The sequence below is a fragment of the Schistocerca americana genome, chromosome 4, assembly GCF_021461395.2.
Source record: "Schistocerca americana isolate TAMUIC-IGC-003095 chromosome 4, iqSchAmer2.1, whole genome shotgun sequence".
In the NCBI taxonomy this organism is placed as follows: domain Eukaryota; kingdom Metazoa; phylum Arthropoda; class Insecta; order Orthoptera; family Acrididae; genus Schistocerca; species Schistocerca americana.
In genome coordinates, this window is record NC_060122.1 from 784,728,685 (window position 1) to 784,747,462 (window position 18,778).

The following is an 18,778-nucleotide window of genomic DNA, read 5'->3' on the forward strand; positions in this document are numbered from 1 at the left end:
GTTAAGATGTAGTGAGATGTGAACCTACGTCCTTCGACTCTACCTTCCACATAGATAGTTGATATTACGTGTAACGTCAAAATGATGTCACGTTTGCAGAAAGTCTTGTGAGATGAGTGTTACCCCTCCATACCATATTTCATGGAAATCGGTTCAGCGATTAGCTATTAAAATGTAACAGATATAGTTACTTTTGGTTTTAATAGTATTAGTGTGGATTAAACATGTTGAAAATTATATAAGCATTGCATTCATTACGCTGAATCGTGTAACGTAGAACATGCCAATAAAAGCATTTTCACAAATATGGTACGGTTCAAAAGTCGAAGAGCCGGCCGATGTGGCCGAGCGGTTCTAGGCGCTACATTCTGGAACCGCGCAGGTTCGAATCCTGCCTCGGGCATGGATGTGTGTGATGTCCTTAGGTTAGTTAGGTTTAAGTAGTTCTAAGTTCTAGGGGACTGATGACCTCACAAGTTAAGTCCCATAGTGCTCAGAGCCATTTAAACCATTTTTGACAGTCGAAGAGTAAATAGCTTTTACAAAGGGTAACTGTGCTTCCCTAGTTAGCGTTATGTTTTTCAAATCAATAAATATCTTGCACTACACTCTTTCCGAAGTGACCTCAGCGTTCGAGGTATCTCCATACCAATTTTCGTTAAAATCGGTTCTGCTGTTTGGGTATGGAAAGACAACAGACAAAAACACTGTGGCATTTGTAATACTAGTGTGGATTCACCTTAGATCTACGTACTCCTAGTTTGTGTTCTAAAAATATACCGATACAGGCTTGACACATGTTCCTTGAAAAAAATCTGTTATTCGAACTTTGTAAGCAGCCTGGAAGGAAAGGAATATGGATGGCAAACACACTATACCTGATCTGCCACGACGCGCTCGGCCATATGCTCCACACGCTCAGCTATGCGCTCCAATTTCAACAACAGTGTGCTTTACTATAGATAATTACTGTGTACAGGGAGGGGGAATGGCACACCCATAACGCTCACATCAAATCCTGGCAGAATTCTGCGCCTATTGATACCAGAAACCAACGAATCCACTGTTCACGGTCTCTACCTCACCATACTCGTACACTAATTATTGATAGCTACAGATTTGCGTACAATGGAGAATTTCGTCTTGATAATGACACTTCACGACAGTTGCGTAACACGGCTGCTGCTCACGAGGGTGCATGTAATCGTCGCGACGGGGACGAAAGTAACACCAAGGCACAATAACGAAGAGAAATCAGATACCACGCCGGACTGACCGCTACAAATTATTACATCTCCACATGTAACCGTCGGATAAAACCTTCGTCAGACACATATCAACACCACATACGTGGTATCCACAATAGTCTCCGATTACACCTAACTTTTGCCACAATTTAAAGTCGATTCCTTATCTCCCATCTCCCGCGACAACACGCGGATATGAAACGACAGGTGAGCGCAAAAGAACATTATACTTTCAAAAGATGATACAAATCACACTGTACAACTCATTTACTTCAAACTTTAACCTGTTAATAAAGTATCTATGAACGTTTTCTTAACGTACAGGTGCAGTCAACACGTAAGTGGAATTCTTCACTTGTTGCCGTCGTTATTGTGTGCCAGTAGCTTCTTTTTTATTTTATTTTTTTTGGCATTCGACGAAAAAGCACCGTATAGCCATAAATATTACAAATACAGTACACTGGAAATAGCTGCCACGTAGGGCCTATATGCTTTCAACTATTCATATCCCGAAAGTTTAAGTATTACAAACTCAAGCTATACTTACATTGCAGTTTGAGATGAAGTCACGAAAGTAAATATTGTCTTATGCGAGGGGCGTTCAATAATTAATGCAACGTATTTTGTTTTCTTACCAATTCCCCCCCCCCCCCCCGCCCCCCCCCCCCCCCTCCCCATGAACCATGGACCTTGCCGTTGGTGGGGAGGCTTGCGTGCCTCAGCGATACAGATATCAAATAGGGGTAATGTAGGAGTAGGTTTAATAATGAATAAAAAATAGGAGCCCGGGGCAGGTGAAGAAAATGAAAGAAGATTAGTATTGCACACCTTGTGCACAATGAAGACGAGTTCGCGTTTTACAAAAACTGGGAAGGGAATCGGCTGGATGGACTGTTTGCTGGAAGCTGAGCGAGGAGCTGAGGTGCTGTTCGCCAGAAATCCTCTAGCAGTTGGTCTTCACGCAGCCCGCCTACGATGGCGCAACGAAAGGCAACTAGGCAGACGACTCAGAAAAACTGATTTTAGCGTCAAGAGCAGATTATACCTTGGACTCCCGCGTGTCGCTTGTAAATGTGGCATTCACCACGGAAACAGCAGCTACCAGAATGTATCTGGGGGCTACATACAGCAACAAGTCCAGAGGACCAGACATCCTTAAAAAGGAACATTTTTCATCTAGAAGGCTTTGGGTATATTACGCAAAATCTATGAAATAATTTTGACGTTGAGAAGATAAGTAACGTTTAAGGAAAGACAGGATTTCTTTAGGATGACTGATCTGTTTAAAAATATCTTTTAATGCTGTAGAGAAGAAGAGAGACTATTCTATTTACAATTTAAAATAATTGGTGTTTGCCTTTCACTGTACTAAATTTCGGTGTGCCGTAATTATAAATGAATGTCTTGTAGGGAATTTATTAGAAGTGAAGACATTTTCCTGTTTTCTGTTTCATGTAGTACATGTTCAAAATATTTCCCATCTTATTCTACGTTTCTTCACCTTATAAGACCTAAAATAGTTCTGCAGCTACCACGCTCCATGAAATCAGTTTCCTGTTTCATTCATCTTGAGCTGTAGTAGACCGTTGTAAAATCAAGGCGTTTTAATCTGGTCACCTAAAATTCGTTTTATTTCAAATACGTTAGTCACCATGAAGAAATGAGCCTCGGATACCATGACAAAAAAGAATTTTCTGTCCATAAAATTTACTTACAAATTAATGAAAGCATTAATTGTTTGCAATTAATATGGTTGAAAAAGTTGTTTTTCAATAAAACATAAAAAGTATTTTAATAACATTCATAATCACGTTCTTCTATCATGAACTGCATTTCAACTCATCAGGACCAGGAAAAGGTTTTGAGAGATTAGAGTGGATTGGATTAGATAAATCTTGAATGCGACACATCGTAATGATGTGCAACGTGTCGGTGGAATCGCCATAACATACAAACTATTCAAACCACTCAAAAATGTTTAGACTTGAAAACCTTGTTCAGCTGACCAATTTTGTACGAACTTCACTAAAGTTTGTATCTATTAAAAGAAGGTGGAATTTTTCCACTTCTTCCGTATTTTTATTGGTGCGCACCTAGTCTTTTGGGCCATTTTCTGGTAATTTTTTATATAAAATAGAGCACAAATACTACCTCCACGAATAGAAATCGAATGACATGAATTAACTTATTAGAAACTTATTACAAAGAGAAAAATATGCCATGTGAATTCAGATGGTAACGCCTTTAAATTTACTTTTATTATTCGTTTTGGTTCACATATACTCTGTTTTATTGGTTTGGCAGCTTGACTTTTTAATAAGGCGCGAAAAAACCAGCAAGACAGCATGTGTGTGAGCCAAATCTAACAGAAAACGTAAATTTAAAGATGCTTCCACGTCAATGCAAATGAAAATTTTTCTACTGCAAGTAACTACCTTTCTAATAAGTTAATTTCGTATCATAGCGTTTTTATTCGTGGAGATCGCATAGTATGCGCTCTTTTGTGCAGAAAATCACTTGAAAAAGGCCTTAAAAAGCAGAAACTAGTCGTGAACCGAAAGACAAATACAGCATAAATGAAAAACTACGAATTTCTTTTAGTAACTTTCTTGCTGTGTTACCCGCTACAAAGAAAAAAATATTGTCCAGTATATTACAGGCAATTCCATTAGTCTTTAAATATTTGCTTGGTGCGCGTTGTTTTGTACTCACCACAAAATTACGCACTAATATAGTAAACCTCAAACATAAACATAAGACTGTGTGTTTCTTTACAAAATTAAGCACTAATATAGTAAACCTCAAACATAAACATAAGATCGTGTGTTTCTTTTCACGAGTAAAGAGCAGCTGCTTCTTTTATCCTCCACGAATTACTGTTGCCTTAAGATTTAGGCATGTTAGTGACACCGTTGATACCATCCAAAATAGATCAAAGGCTTACGCTTAGGAGATATGCACGTTAACTTTATTTCATCTCAGAGTACGAGAAACCGCATAATACCTTCTGGACGACACGCTTTCCTGCGGTTCCAAAGTGTCCAGTCTTATATCACGTAAAGACTAAGATAGAAATTAGGATGACTCAAGGAGGAAAATGGAGTACACGTCACGTCTGCTGAATCATTGTACCGTTCACTCTATCTGATCAGCTGATATTTGCATACGGATGCTTCAGAGTGTTACTCCCTTTCTAACTTCCACAAACGAGGAATACGCCGAAATTTTAAAAAAAAGGGAAAAAAAGGAATGTGTTGAGAACCGATGCACAATTACTATGTCAGTCAGCACAGCATTAATTTCCTTTCCCCATGGCAACAGCCGCTACGCACAATATCAGAGGAGAGAGAGAGGGAGGGGGAAGGTGGAGGGGGGGGGGGGGAACTGGACGCTGCCTTTGATCGCTTTCGGTCTCTCAGAGCGGACAGTCGTCCGACGCCAGTATTCTCTGCTAGCCTGGCGCATAGGCTATTTGCAGCGCGTGCCAGTTGTGCAGTCTTGTCGCTATCCCCTGTATGCATCGGCAGGCGCGTAGAAGCACTCCTATGCGCAACTCGATTACGTGAAACTAAATTGAAATGCATTGTCATTTCTTAAGTTTGAAACATGAGAACAACAGATTTGTGTTTGCAGTACATTTCATGTCATTCCACGCAAAATCTTTTTTTCTAATTAAAGACCGACCCATGTTGTTGTGGTCCTCATTTCACAAACTGGTTTTATGCATATCTCCGTGCTATTTTCCGTAAGTCTCTTCCTCTCCGAATAACTTCTGCACCAACATCTATTCGAATCTGCTTACTGTACTCATTCCTTGGTCTTCCTCTACAGTATTTACTCTCTCCCACACACTCCCATCCATTTCCAAACTGACATTTCTTTTATGCCCCAGAATGCGGCGTGTCAATCGATTCCTGCTTTGACAAATTGTACCATAATTTTTTTCTTTCCCCTGCTCGTTTCAGTACCTCCTCATTAGTCATATGATTTACCCATCTAATCTCCAACATCCTTCTGTGGCAACACATTTCAAAAGCTTCTGTTCTCTTCTTGTCTGAAGTGGTTATCGTCCTCCTTTCAATTTCGTAACAGCGTAAACTCCAGACAAACAACTACAGAATAAACTTCCTAACACTTCTGTTTATACTAACGTTAACACATTCCTCTTTTTCAGAAACGATTTTCTTGCTATAGCCAGATTGCATTTTATATCCTCTGTACTTCAACTATCATCACTTATTATGCTGTTCAATTAGTAAGACTCCTGTACCACTTTTAGCGCCTCATTTCCTAACCTAATTTTTTCAGCATCATTCCATTCAATTCGACCCTATTACATACCTCTTGTTTTCTTTTGTTGCTTTTCGTTTTATAAGACACAATATGTTCCACTCGAATGTTCTTCCAGCCCCTTTGTTGTCTCTGGTAGAATTACAATGTCACCTGCGAACCTCAAAGTGTTTTTGTATTCTTCCTGAACTTTTATACCCTCTCCAAATTCCTCTTTCGTTTCCTTACTGCTGTTCAATGTACGATTGAATAATATTTGGAAAAGCCTACAAATCTCAATCACCACCTTCTCAGCAGCTGCTTCCCTTTCATGTCCTTCGGCTCTTAAGAGTTCAATCTGGTTTCTGTACAAGCTGTAAATAAACTTTCACTCCCGTATTCCACCCATTCTAAATTCAGAATGTGAAAGAGTGTCTCCCAGTCTACACTTGTCATTACGACTATGGTTACGAAAGAGCAGATAAGCAGTTGTTTGCATCCCACTTAGTAAATGAATCGACATCATTTACTTCCGGTACGATGGACGTGGAAGAATTATGGGCAAATTTTAAACACATTGTAAATCACGCATTGGAGAAGTACGTGCCGAAAAAGTGGGTTACGGACGAAAAAGACCGATCGTGGTTTAACAGCGCAATTCGGAGAATGCTCAGGAAGCAAAGACAGTTGCACTCGCGGTACAAGAAAGATCGAGAGAATGAGGACAGGCAAAAGTTAGTAGAGATTCGTGCTGCTGTAAAAAGAGTGATGCGCGAAGCATACAACCACTACCACCGTCATACCTTAGCAAAAGATCTTGCTGAAAACCCAAGGAAATTCTAGTCTTACGTAAAATCGGTAAGCGGGTCGAAGGCTTCCATCCAGTCACTCACTGATCAATCTGGCCTGGCAACGGAAGACAGGAAAACGAAAGCTGAAATTTTAAATTTAGCATTTGAGAAATCTTACGCGCAGGAGGATCGTACAAACATACCGCCGTTTGAGTCTCGTACAGATTCCCGTATGGAAGACATAGTGATAGACATCCCTGGGGTTGTGAAGCAGCTGAATGGGTTGAAAATAAATAAATCGCCAGGTCCTGATGGGATTCCAATGCGGTTTTACAGAGAGTACTCTACTGCATTGGCTCCTTACTTAGCTTGCATGTATCGCGAATCTCTTGCCCATCGTAAAGTCCCGAGCGACTGGAAAAAAGCGCAGGTGACGCCTGTATATAAGAAGGGTAGAAGGACGGATCCTCAAAATTACAGACCAATATCCTTAACATCGGTTTGTTGCAGGATTCTCGAACATATTCTCAGTTCGAATATAATGAATTTCCTTGAGACAGAGAAGTTGCTCTCCATGCATCAGCACGGCTTTAGAAAGCATCGCTCCTGCGAAACGCAACTCGCCCTTTTTTCCACATGATATCTTGCGAACCATGGATGAAGCGTATCAGACGGATGCCATACTCCTTGACTTGCGGAAAGCGTCTGACTCGGTGCCGCACTGCAGACTCATAAGGTACGAGCATATGGGATTGGTTCCCAAGTATATGAGTGGCTCGAAGACTTCAAGTAGTAGAACCCAGTACGTTGTCCTCGATGGTGAGTGTTCATCGGAGGTAAGAGTATCATCTGGAGTGCCCCAGGGAAGTGTGGTAGGTCCGCTATTGTTTTCTATCTACATAAATGATCTTTTGGATAGGGTGGATAGCAATGTGCGGCTGTTTGCTGATGATTCTGTGGTGTACGGGAAGGTGTCGTCGTTGAGTGACTGTAGGAGGGTACAAGGTGACTTGGACGGGATTTGTGATTGGTGTAAAGAATAACAGCTAACTCTGAATATAGATAAATGTAAATTAATGCAGATGAATAGGAAAAAGAATCCCGTAATGTTTAAATACTCCATTAGTAGTGAAGCGCTTGACACAGTCACGTCGATTAAATATTTGGGCGTAACATTGCAGAGCGATATGAAGTGGGACAAGCATGTAATGCCAGTTGTGGGGAAGGCGGATAGTCGTCTTCGGTTCATTGGTAGAATTTTGGGAATATGTGGTTCATCTGCAGAGGAGACCGCTTATAAAACACTAATACGACCTATTCTTGAGTACTGGTCGAGCGTGTGGGATCCCTATCAGGTCAGATTGAGGGAGGACATAGAAGCAATTCAGAGGCGGGCTGCTAGATTTGTTACTGGTAAGTTTTATCATCACGCGAGTTTTACGGAAATGCTTCAGGGACTCGGATGGGAGTCTCTGGAGGAAAGGAGGCGTTCTTTTCGTGAGTCGCTACTGAGGAAATTTAGAGAACCAGTATTTGAGGTTGACTGCAGTACAATTTTACTGCCCCCAACTTATATTTCGCGGAAAGACCACCAAGATAAGAGAGATTAGGGCTCGTACAGAGGCATATAGGCAGTTATTTTTCCCTCGTTCTGTTTGGGAGTGGAACAGGGAGAGAAGATGCTAGTTGTGGTACGAGGTACCCTCCGCCACGCACCGTATGGCGGATTGCGGAGTATGTATGTAGATGTAGACGTAGGTTAGTATTGCCTAGCATGTTCCTACATCTCTCCAGAATAATTATCTTCTGGTGTTGCAGTTCTTCTTATTTCCATGCTTGCTAAGAAAAGTGGATGAGGAATTCCGCCCTGTACAAGACACCTTTGGAGTTTTGTTTGACCGAGACATGTTTCGGCACTTTTTGTGGCATCTTCAGTGGGCTATTTTATTTTCTTTCTGTAAAATTGTTATTACATTTTAACGTCTAGACAAAATATTTGGTACAAAACATTTACATTTGTGAATCAAGTGGTTGTTGTCAAATATTGTACATGGTTCGTTTACAATTCACAGTTGAGATATGCATTTATGATCTGATGCACTGTATGTTTTTTATTACAATATGTCCAAAGTCCTGATTTTATAGTTTATTTGGAAAAATGATGGCTGTATGCATTAGCTTACATGCCTTACATGAAGCTATTTAATGTTTATGTTGGTAACTGTAAGACTGTTACACAATCTACAACTTGTCATCTACAAACAGCGAAAACGTAATTTTTAGTTTTGTTTCTTATGCATTTCCGAACGAAATCAGCATGTAACCACATCAAAAACAAGGGAGACAAACACCACAACAACAAAACCGTAAGTAACACGCGAAACAACGCGATACATACTCATTTTCGATCGGAAATGCATAATAAACATAAATGAAAATTACATTTTCGCTGTTTGCAGATAACAAGTTGTAGACTGTGTAGCAGACTTACAGCTACCAACATACACATTCAATAGCTTCATTTAAGGTATGTAAACTAATGCATACATCCACCTTTTTTCCAAATAAGCTATAAAACCAGAACTTTAGACATATTGTCATAAACAACATACAATGCGTCAGTCCAGAAATACATATCTCAACTGTGAACTGTGAACAAACCATGTACAATCCTTAAGAACAATCACTTCATTCACAAACGTAAATATTTTCCACCAAATGTTTTCTCTAAACCAGCCCATGAAAACAGTCAAGTTGCTTTATGGAGTGAAACCACTTTAAAGTAGATTTTGTAGGGAATTTTTGAAAGTTGCATCGAACAACTTTAGGCAACTGATATTTGATTCTGAACTTCACGTACCATATATATAAAAAAATTACAGAACTCCGATTACCCTGTGGTCCCTTTGTCAGTTTCCGACTTATGGTAAAAAAAAGTGTGTTTCAGTTCATAACGTAAAGTTGGTATGGCAACTAGTAAACAATTAGAAGAAAGTAACAGAGGATTTGAGAACTTTTTAAGACAAGTTGACTGTAAACTATTTTTTGTGGACTATGAAACAAAACCCGTATGTCGGATATGCAATGAGTCTGTCTAGGTTCCAAACGAATATGACACCAAACGGCACTATGGGACTAAACATGCAGTTATGTTTGATAATTACAAGGGACAATTTCGACCAGGTGAACGACTTAAAAAGTAAACTTTCTGCTCAACAGCAGATATTTACAAGGACGAATTCAGAGTCAACATGCTATGTGAAAGCAAGCTATGCAGTAGCTCTGATACCGGCAAAAAAATCAAAGCCACATTCAGATGGCGATATGGTTAAGGAATGCTTAGAGACAGTCGTTGAAATTGTGTGTCCAGAAAAGAAAAAGGATTTCCCAGAAATAAGCCTGTCTCGTCAAACTATTAGTAGATGTGTGGACGACATTGGAGGACAAATTGAAGGTAATTTAAAAAAATCGTGCTTATGAAATTATATTTTATTCTACAGCTTTGGATGAATGCACAGATATCGTTGATACCGCCCAAGTGGCAATTTATGTCATAGGTGTTGATGCTCATTTTAGTAAAACCGAAGAATTCGTAGCATTTCATCCACTTAAGAATACCACGAAGTCGCGATATTTGTTGGAAGCAGTTATTTTGCCATTAACTCGTTTTTTGTTAAAACATAACAACCCATCCGGGCTAACATCGGATGGTGCTCCAGCAATGGCTGGGAAGCCGAAAGTTTAGTTCAGTTGACTGAAAACGAGGCCCGCAACTTTGACAATTCGTCGATGTGAAACTTTTGTTGCATTATCCATCAAGATAATTTATGTGCTGAGTACCTCAAAATGGACCATCTCATCGATGTAGTTGTCAAAACAGTGAACTTTTATGAAGTCGGAAGGATTGAATCGCCGTCAATTCTAAGAATTTCTGAAGTCTTCGTATTCAGAGCACGATAACACTTCGTTTTATACAGAAGCAAGGTCGCTAACCCGTGCAAAAATGTTTAAAAGAGTGTTTGATTTGAAGCAAGAAATTCAATCATTCTTTGAAAGCAACTCAAAGAGACTCCCGCAGTTCGAAAATAAAGAATGGCTTTCCAATTTTGCATTCTTGTTCGATATAACTATCCCTCTAAATGATGTTATTACTCGTCTCCAAGGAAAAGATCAGCTGATTAATGTCATGCATGATCTTATTTTTACATTCCAAATGAAACAGGGCTTTGGGAATAACAGCTACGAATAATAACTTCTCACATTTTCCAACATTGTCAAAGCAATCGGACGTCACACAGGCGGCAGCAATTAAATACGCTTATTCGATATCTGACTTGAAATACGAATTCGAAAATCCATTTCAAAATTTTAAGAAACATCGTCCGCTTTTTTGTATTTGCTACGCCATTTTGCAAATGTCTACAGGGATATCTGCAAATGGGATACTGAGAAATGCAATGTGACGCACAGTTAAAAGAGAAATTTAATCAGGTTGGTCTGGAAGAGTTCCATAAAACATATTTGGACAAGAAGAAATATCCAGTGTTTTTTACAAACATGCTTTAAAAATGATTTCATTAGTTGGAAACACTTACGTGTGTGGACAGCTTTTTAGTTGGATGAATTACATCAAGTGACAAACGAGAACACGAATTACCGATTTTCATCTGGAAAGCTGCGAGTAGCAACAACTTCAGCTGACATCAACACTGACTCACTTAGTTCAGTCAAACAAAGGCAAACATCCCACTAGCATTGTATTTCATTAAATTGTATAATAAATCTTCTGTCCTCAGATTTGTTTTATTTGCTTTAAAAAATAAATTAATATTTCTTGCTTGTTTTGGTTCACAAAACAAAAATTTGTAATGCGGCCTGCGGAGATATTCCCTCTCAAAAGTTTGGCCCGCCTGCCGAAAAGGTTGACCACCCCCGTTCTAATTGCTAATGTGTAACAACAATTTTAAAGAAAGGAAACAAAGTAGTCCACTGAAGACAGCACAAAAAGCGCTGAAACACATCTGGGTAAAACAAAACTCCAAACGTGTCTTGCATGTGGCGGAATTCTTCATCCACATTTCTCCAGAACCCAAACAGATCTTCCCCAAGGTCTGTTTCTACCAGCTTTTCCATTTATATGCAAATATATCGTGTCAGTTTTTTGCAACAATGATTTATTAAACAGATAGGTAATATTCGCATCTATCAGCATAGGAACTGTTACATTCTTCCTGAAGTCTGAGGGTATTTCGCCTGTGTCTCTTGCTTACAAGATGGAGTAGTTTTGTCATGGCTAGCTCATCCAGGAATATCAATAATTCTGAGAGAGTGTCGTTTACTCCAGGGGCCGTCTTTCGACTTAGGTCTTTGAGCGCTCTGCCAAATTCTTCTCACAGTGTCATGTCGCCCATCTCACCTTCATCTACGTCCTCTGCCTTCTGTAGAGTATCGCCTTCAAGTTCCTTTCACTTGTGCAATCCATCCATATATTCCTCCTACATTTCGGCTTTTCCTTTTTTATTGAGTTCTGTTTTGCCAGTTGAGCTCTTGATATTTATGCAGCTGATTTTTCTTCTCTGTAAAGGTCTCTTGAATTTTCCTATAGATGACAGTTGTCTTCCCCTAATTATGCATTATTCTACATCCTTGCATTTCTAATCTAGCCATTCCTGTTCAACCATTTTGCACTTCCTGTCACTCATTTTTAGACGTCTATAATTTTCTCCTTTCGTCAATGGCAATCAATATCTCCTGCCTTATCCAAAGATTCCTACTTGACTTTGTCTTTTTGCCTATTTAATCCTCTGCTGCCTTCAATTCTTCATCTCTCAAGGCTACCCATTCGTCTTCTATTGCGTACGTTATCCCTTTTTCAGTTAATCGTTGTCTAATGCTCCATTTGAAACGCTCAGCAACCTTTGATTCTTTCAATTCGTCCACTTTCCTTTTCCTTAATTTTCTAGTTTTCTGCAGTTTCCTCGGGTTTAATGTACAGCTCATAAGCAATGAATTATGGTCAGAGTCCACATGTTTCCTTGCAAATGTTTTGCTGTTCAACATCTGTTTTCGAAATCTTACCATTATGCAAGATATTTGAAACTTTCCTGTGACTCCAGGTTTCTTCCATGTTTACAATCTTTCCTCGTGATTTTTAAACCAAGTATTAGCAATGATTAAATTATGCCCTATGAAAAATTCTGCCAGGCCGTTTCTTCTTTCGTTCCTCTCCCCAGTCCATGTTCACTTATTATTTTTACTTGTTTTGTTTTTCCTGCTATCGAATTCTAATCCCCCATGACAGTTAAATTTTTATCTTCCTCGACTATCTGAGAAATTCCTCACGACTGTTGTATACAGGCCAACGAAGATTCTCTTAAGTGAAAAGCATGCTGTAACGGAAAGCGGTTTTAAAATGTTACCATCATTTGAGCGCTTAAGTTTGTCTTGGTCTTTGAAACTTATTTAGTAGTGAATGACTTTTCTGATGGACGTAACATTCCAGTTTTCTGCTGTATAAACTCAGCCTTGCTCGTAGAGCGTAACGCGAGCACGCTAGCTTGTGAGACAGGGAAGGATGCCAGAACCATTTCGAATCCGCACGCCGGTTAACGACCATACGTCTGGCATACTGGCCGTCCAGAATGCGATTTTGAGGCGGTTTTCCACGCTCATTCATGCAAATACTGTCCTGGTCCTCAACCTCCGCCTCAGAATCAATTCATATTCATATTTATTTATCAACCATCGATCATGTTACACGATATGGATTTCATAGTGGTCAACTAACGGCTATGGAGACAGGATGGGCATCCGTGCAAGAGAGAGAGAGAGAGAGAGAGAGAGACTGACTGTTGAACAAACTCTCTCTGAAGCTCGTCAGCTATACTACGGTATTGTTATAAAACTCTAATGCGGAGTTTCTGTTTCAGTACGTTTGGTCAGGAAGTGAAAGCTTGTCAAGTGTAGAAAGTGGTGTAGGAAGAAACACTCGTACTGTCTGCTGTCCCTGAAATACAGTCCACAGTTACTGGAGGCAAGAACAGCCTTCCCTACACGAAGTTCCGTTTTCCTGTTTCTCATTTGTCGCCTGTTCCCTTCTGAATGTAACTCAGCTGTTTTCATCGGAGCAGTTGCATGCCCATCATACAAGTATATTCGAAAGTGTATTAATCTTTGAGTCTCTTTGGCGTTTCCGCCATATGACTGGTTTTCAGAAAGTATTGATGATAACTTTAGTTTGCTTCTCTCTTTAAAAACGGTAATTAGAACTAACTAAATAGGTTTTACCTACTGTGTCCTAGCTACGTTTCTTCGGCGTATTATTGACGTAACACGTTGTTACCCTTTTCATCGAGAGCACTGCCGTTATTCTGGTAGTCTTGCTGGTAAAGACGACACAATCAATATAATTTACTAAATTCGACGTACAAGTGAGGTATAGCACCATGTTGTAGGTATATTCAATCCTTACTGTCGGTCTCCAGCTGAGACATGAGCCAGTCTTTCAGGATGTCTTGACTCACGTGTCCTGTAACTGTTAGTCGTTTGAAGGTAAAGCAGCCAAAAACTTTAAACTACAATATCGCACAGAATATACACTCCTGGAAATGGAAAAAAGAACACATTGACACCGGTGTGTCAGACCCACCATACTTGCTCCGGACACTGCGAGAGGGCTGTACAAGCAATGATCACACGCACGGCACAGCGGACACACCAGGAACCGCGGTGTTGGCCGTCGAATGGCGCTAGCTGCGCAGCATTTGTGCACCGCCGCCGTCAGTGTCAGCCAGTTTGCCGTGGCATACGGAGCTCCATCGCAGTCTTTAACACTGGTAGCATGCCGCGACAGCGTGGACGTGAACCGTATGTGCAGTTGACGGACTTTGAGCGAGGGCGTATAGTGGGCATGCGGGAGGCCGGGTGGACGTACCGCCGAATTGCTCAACACGTGGGGCGTGAGGTCTCCACAGTACATCGATGTTGTCACCAGTGGTCGGCGGAAGGTGCACGTGCCCGTCGACCTGGGACCGGACCGCAGCGACGCGCGGATGCACGCCAAGACTGTAGGATCCTACGCAGTGCCGTAGGGGACCGCACCGCCACTTCCCAGCAAATTAGGGACACTGTTGCTCCTGGGGTATCGGCGAGGACCATTCGCAACCGTCTCCATGAAGCTGGGCTACGGTCCCGCACACCGTTAGGCCGTCTTCCGCTCATGCCCCAACATCGTGCAGCCCGCCTCCAGTGGTGTCGCGACAGGCGTGAATAGAGGGACGAATGGAGACGTGTCGTCTTCAGCGATGAGAGTCGCTTCTGCCTTGGTGCCAATGATGGTCGTATGCGTGTTTGGCGCCGTGCAGGTGAGCGCCACAATCAGGACTGCATACGACCGAGGCACACAGGGCCAACATCCGGCATCATGGTGTGGGGAGCGATCTCCTACACTGGCCGTACACCACTGGTGATCGTCGAGGGGACACTGAATAGTGCACGGTACATCCAAACCGTCATCGAACCCATCGGTCTACCATTCCTAGACCGGCAAGGGAACTTGCTGTTCCAACAGGACAATGCACGTCCGCATGTATCCCGTGCCACCCAACGTGCTCTAGAAGGTGTAAGTCAACTACGCTGGCCAGCAAGATCTCCGGATCCGTCCCCCATTGAGCATGTTTGGGACTAGATGAAGCGTCGTCTCACGCGGTCTGCACGTCCAGCACGAACGCTGGTCCAACTGAGGCGCCAGGTGGAAATGGCATGGCAAGCCGTTCCACAGGACTACATCCAGCATCTCTACGATCGTCTCCATGGGAGAATAGCAGCCTGCATTGCTGCAAAAGGTGGATATACACTGTACTAGTGCCGACATTGTGCTTGCTCTGTTGCCTGTGTCTATGTGCCTGTGGTTCTGTCAGTGTGATCATGTGATGTATCTGACCCCAGGAATGTGTCAATAAAGTTTCCCCTTCCTGGGACAATGAATTCACGGTGTTCTTATTTCAATTTCCAGGAGTGTATTAACTTGTAACGAGCTCGGATGGGTTTCGTCTTAGTGCAGGATGTTTTTCTTCCACAGGTTTAGTCATTGGGGTATGTTCGCTGTGTTATTCGCAGTTGGTATTGCTTCATCACAGAAGATAAGTTTCTCACACAAACCATTTCACCTAGCGTGTAGTTGTATCATCGCCGTAGGGTCTTCAGAATATATGAATTTGCACTCTGCCTACCCACAAATTAGGTGCACGATAAAATATTTTAATTTTTTTTAAACTATTAAAATCTTGAAAAAAAACTTTTTGGTAGCCGCTTTAGCTGTTAGCAATTCTTCTGTTACACAGCATAATACGCTACCGGTTTAGCGATGATTTAACCACATCATCGTATGTATACATATAACTAATTTAACATTGGTTAAAATACACGGGCTAGAATGTCGAGTACCGCTTAAATTGGATGGTTAGAACATGAAACATCAAAAATTCCAGTGGGTAGCAGGCGCAGACAGTGTACGTAGATGAGCACTGTGGGCAGCGGGTACGGACCAGTGATGAAATATCAACACGTGCCAGCAAAAGACACGTGGTGGAGACGTACCTATGCTTGAAATAGGAAGACAGGCCAGTTGACAGGCCAGTCAACGCAATGTTGTTAGAACTGCGCGCAGTAAGCTCGGGAGAAGCGGCCAATAGGACTTCGTGTAGACTATTGCGGCTGGAGTTCATTTCAGTAAAATTCTTCAGGATGTGATAGAAGTAACAACGTGTGACGCGGTCGCATATCCAAAAAATTCATTGGATTTCCACAGAAATCTTCTCAAAGGCAAAACAGGATAACAATTCAAAACTACGTAGGCAGACACTAATGTCAAAATAAAAACGCATCAGCTTTTCGCGGGAAGAGATGCAGCTTTAATTAAACCTCACTAACCCTGCCCTTTCCATGAGACACCACCTCTGACTATCTAATAGGAGCCATGTGCCTCTTAACGACGCCGCACTTGCTAACCCCCAACACTCGTCTCCAAAAAGCGATCAGAGGTCCACGCACGTCATGGGAACGCGCTCACAAATAACTATAAGCTTTCTGTGCACTGACAGATTATACTGTTCGACCACTATGAATCACTAATTCCCGACTTCAGTAACACTTTTAAACAGCGTCTCCATCTCAGTAGGTACGCGAACTGCTGGCTGGTCCGACGATTTCTCGAGCTCCAAGCATCAGTCTGATACTGTTGAAAGATTGAGGTCTTTCACCAAAGCTGGCCTGATATGAAGAGTGATGGTTCAAATGGCTCTAAGCACTATGGGACTTAACATCTGAGGTCATCAGTCCCCTAGACTTAGACCTACTTAAACCTAACTAACCTAAGGACAGCACATACATCCATGCCCGAGGCAAGATTCGAACCTGCGACCGCAGCAGCAGCTTGGTTCCTGACTGAATCGCCTAGAACCGCTCGGCCACAGCGGCCGGCGATATGAAATGTGACTGTCTTTTGATGCAGATAGCGGCACTCCCACTGTCTATCTCATTCTTCATCTGTTATTACTTGTCTGGAAGTGGCTGCCTCCTGCTAGAATTTCTAGCATTATTGTTCCCAACTTCATGGCACTGGGAGAATATGTGACGTCATTGGAAAGCTCTTTGACTTTTGACCGACCTTAGCCATTTCTGTCGATAACATTCAGCTTGCTTTATGATTCTCCCCTACGCCCCACTTTATGTGAATTAGGGAGAATCTAAGAACCAGATTGCCAGACGTAACGATCGGGATTGAACTGCGAAAGAAAAACATATGGGCATTGGAGATAAGTAGCCATTGCAGACAGAAGAAATATAGGTGTACCTCCATAATACGTACAATCTCTAGATGTTATATCTCACGTGGTAAGATTTACGGTGGCATTGATAAATCGTAAAGAACGCTCGGCCGTTATGAACATTATTCACGGAACAGAATTTAAAAAACATAGTTTTCTTATTTTGTGTTTGTATTTTCTGAGAAATGAAAACGAATAGCTGCGGAAACGGCCGAAACACGGAGCAAATATTACTGTTCCTTTGATCTCTTCTGCAGTAGAAGTGTGTTCAACTCACCTGGTGGAAAGTTCTTCGGTTTTCTTGTGTCGAGGTACGCGAGAAGCAGCAGGATGGCAACGAAGATGAGCCCCGCCACCCACATTCTGTAAACAAACAGACAGGGCACTCAGATCAAACAATTAGACGCTATTACAATACGTCTTAGTAAATTATGTAATAAACATGTTGCAGTTCTGCACATCTCTATGCAGCTTTTCAGCAAGATCGAAAATGATATCTCGTAAGACGCTATTGATTCCAGTTTAGTCAGTTTGGCATCAGATACTGGGACGACCAATAACATAGTTTCCTGTAATTTGGTACATAGAACAACACATTTCGAAAAAGTACATTTACTACTTGACCAAATCGTCCGAACGCGGAATTGACAGTAGACGCGGCCTAGCCGGTATGAAATTAGGTGGGGAGTATTGTGTTGTTGGTCACGAAGAACATCCCGAAATCGGCTCGTCCTGTAACTGGGCAACTAACAACAACGCAGGCCGACAACTCGTTGGCGGTACCTACCACGAGAATAATTCTCTCCGCAGCAGCCTGAGGACGACTCAGCTCCACATCACTGGAGGCCAATCTTGCTGCGAGAACAATTTTCTCCACGGCAACTTGACGAAAAGCATCTGCACATCAACATCACCCGACGCCTATCCAGCAACTCAGGTAATAATAGCACCGCACCGAGTGGTTTACCAGGAATAACGTTCTACTGTTTAACGTGCACACATGCCGAGCAAGGAATGCTCACCAGATAAGCGGCTGTCGACTGTGTTGTCGGTAGCGAAGCAGTAACAGTAGAGTGGGACGATCAGGGCAGCTCAGTCACTTCGAGCATGCACTAATCATTGGATATCTGAGTGACAGATCGACCAGGGACATTTCAGGCCTTCTAAGCCTGTCCAAGTCGACATTTTGTGACGTGATCATGAAGTGGAACAACCACACCTAAACCATAACCAGCCAGACTTCATGTACTCACGAACAAGGACCGTCAACCATTGCGAAAAGTGGTGGTTAAAACATCACATGAAATTAGTGGGAGGAATCACTCGCTAGTTCCAAAGTGCTGCCATGAGTCCAACTAGCACAATAGCTGTTTCTTCGTTTATGTATTTGCAACATGCTTCATTACAGTGGTTGTAATATTACATGTAGGTATTTTGTGTGTGTGTGGATTGTAGTGTTAAGTTTGTGCTGTATGAAGCTGAAGATGACGATGAAGATGATGGGAGATGATGCCGGCACGTAGTCCACGCCTTGCAAAGAGCACCTAGGGGGGCGCCAAGCTTAATGTTCCCATCCGACGGACGAATCACCATCAACAGTGTCACATGGGCTCCTTCATGACACAATGCAGAGAGATTTGGTATT

General features: G+C 41.9%; 1 protein-coding gene across 1 annotated transcript in view; it reads right to left on the minus strand.

Annotated features, from left to right (window-relative positions):
* LOC124612796 (probable cytochrome P450 303a1) overlaps window positions 1–18,778 on the minus strand; it is a 139,324-nt gene that overhangs the window by 84,857 nt on the left and 35,689 nt on the right. The window contains exon 2 of the mRNA XM_047141199.1: window positions 17,411–17,496. Coding sequence (XP_046997155.1) covers window positions 17,411–17,496 — 86 coding nt within the window. The remainder of the gene's footprint in view (window positions 1–17,410; window positions 17,497–18,778) is intronic.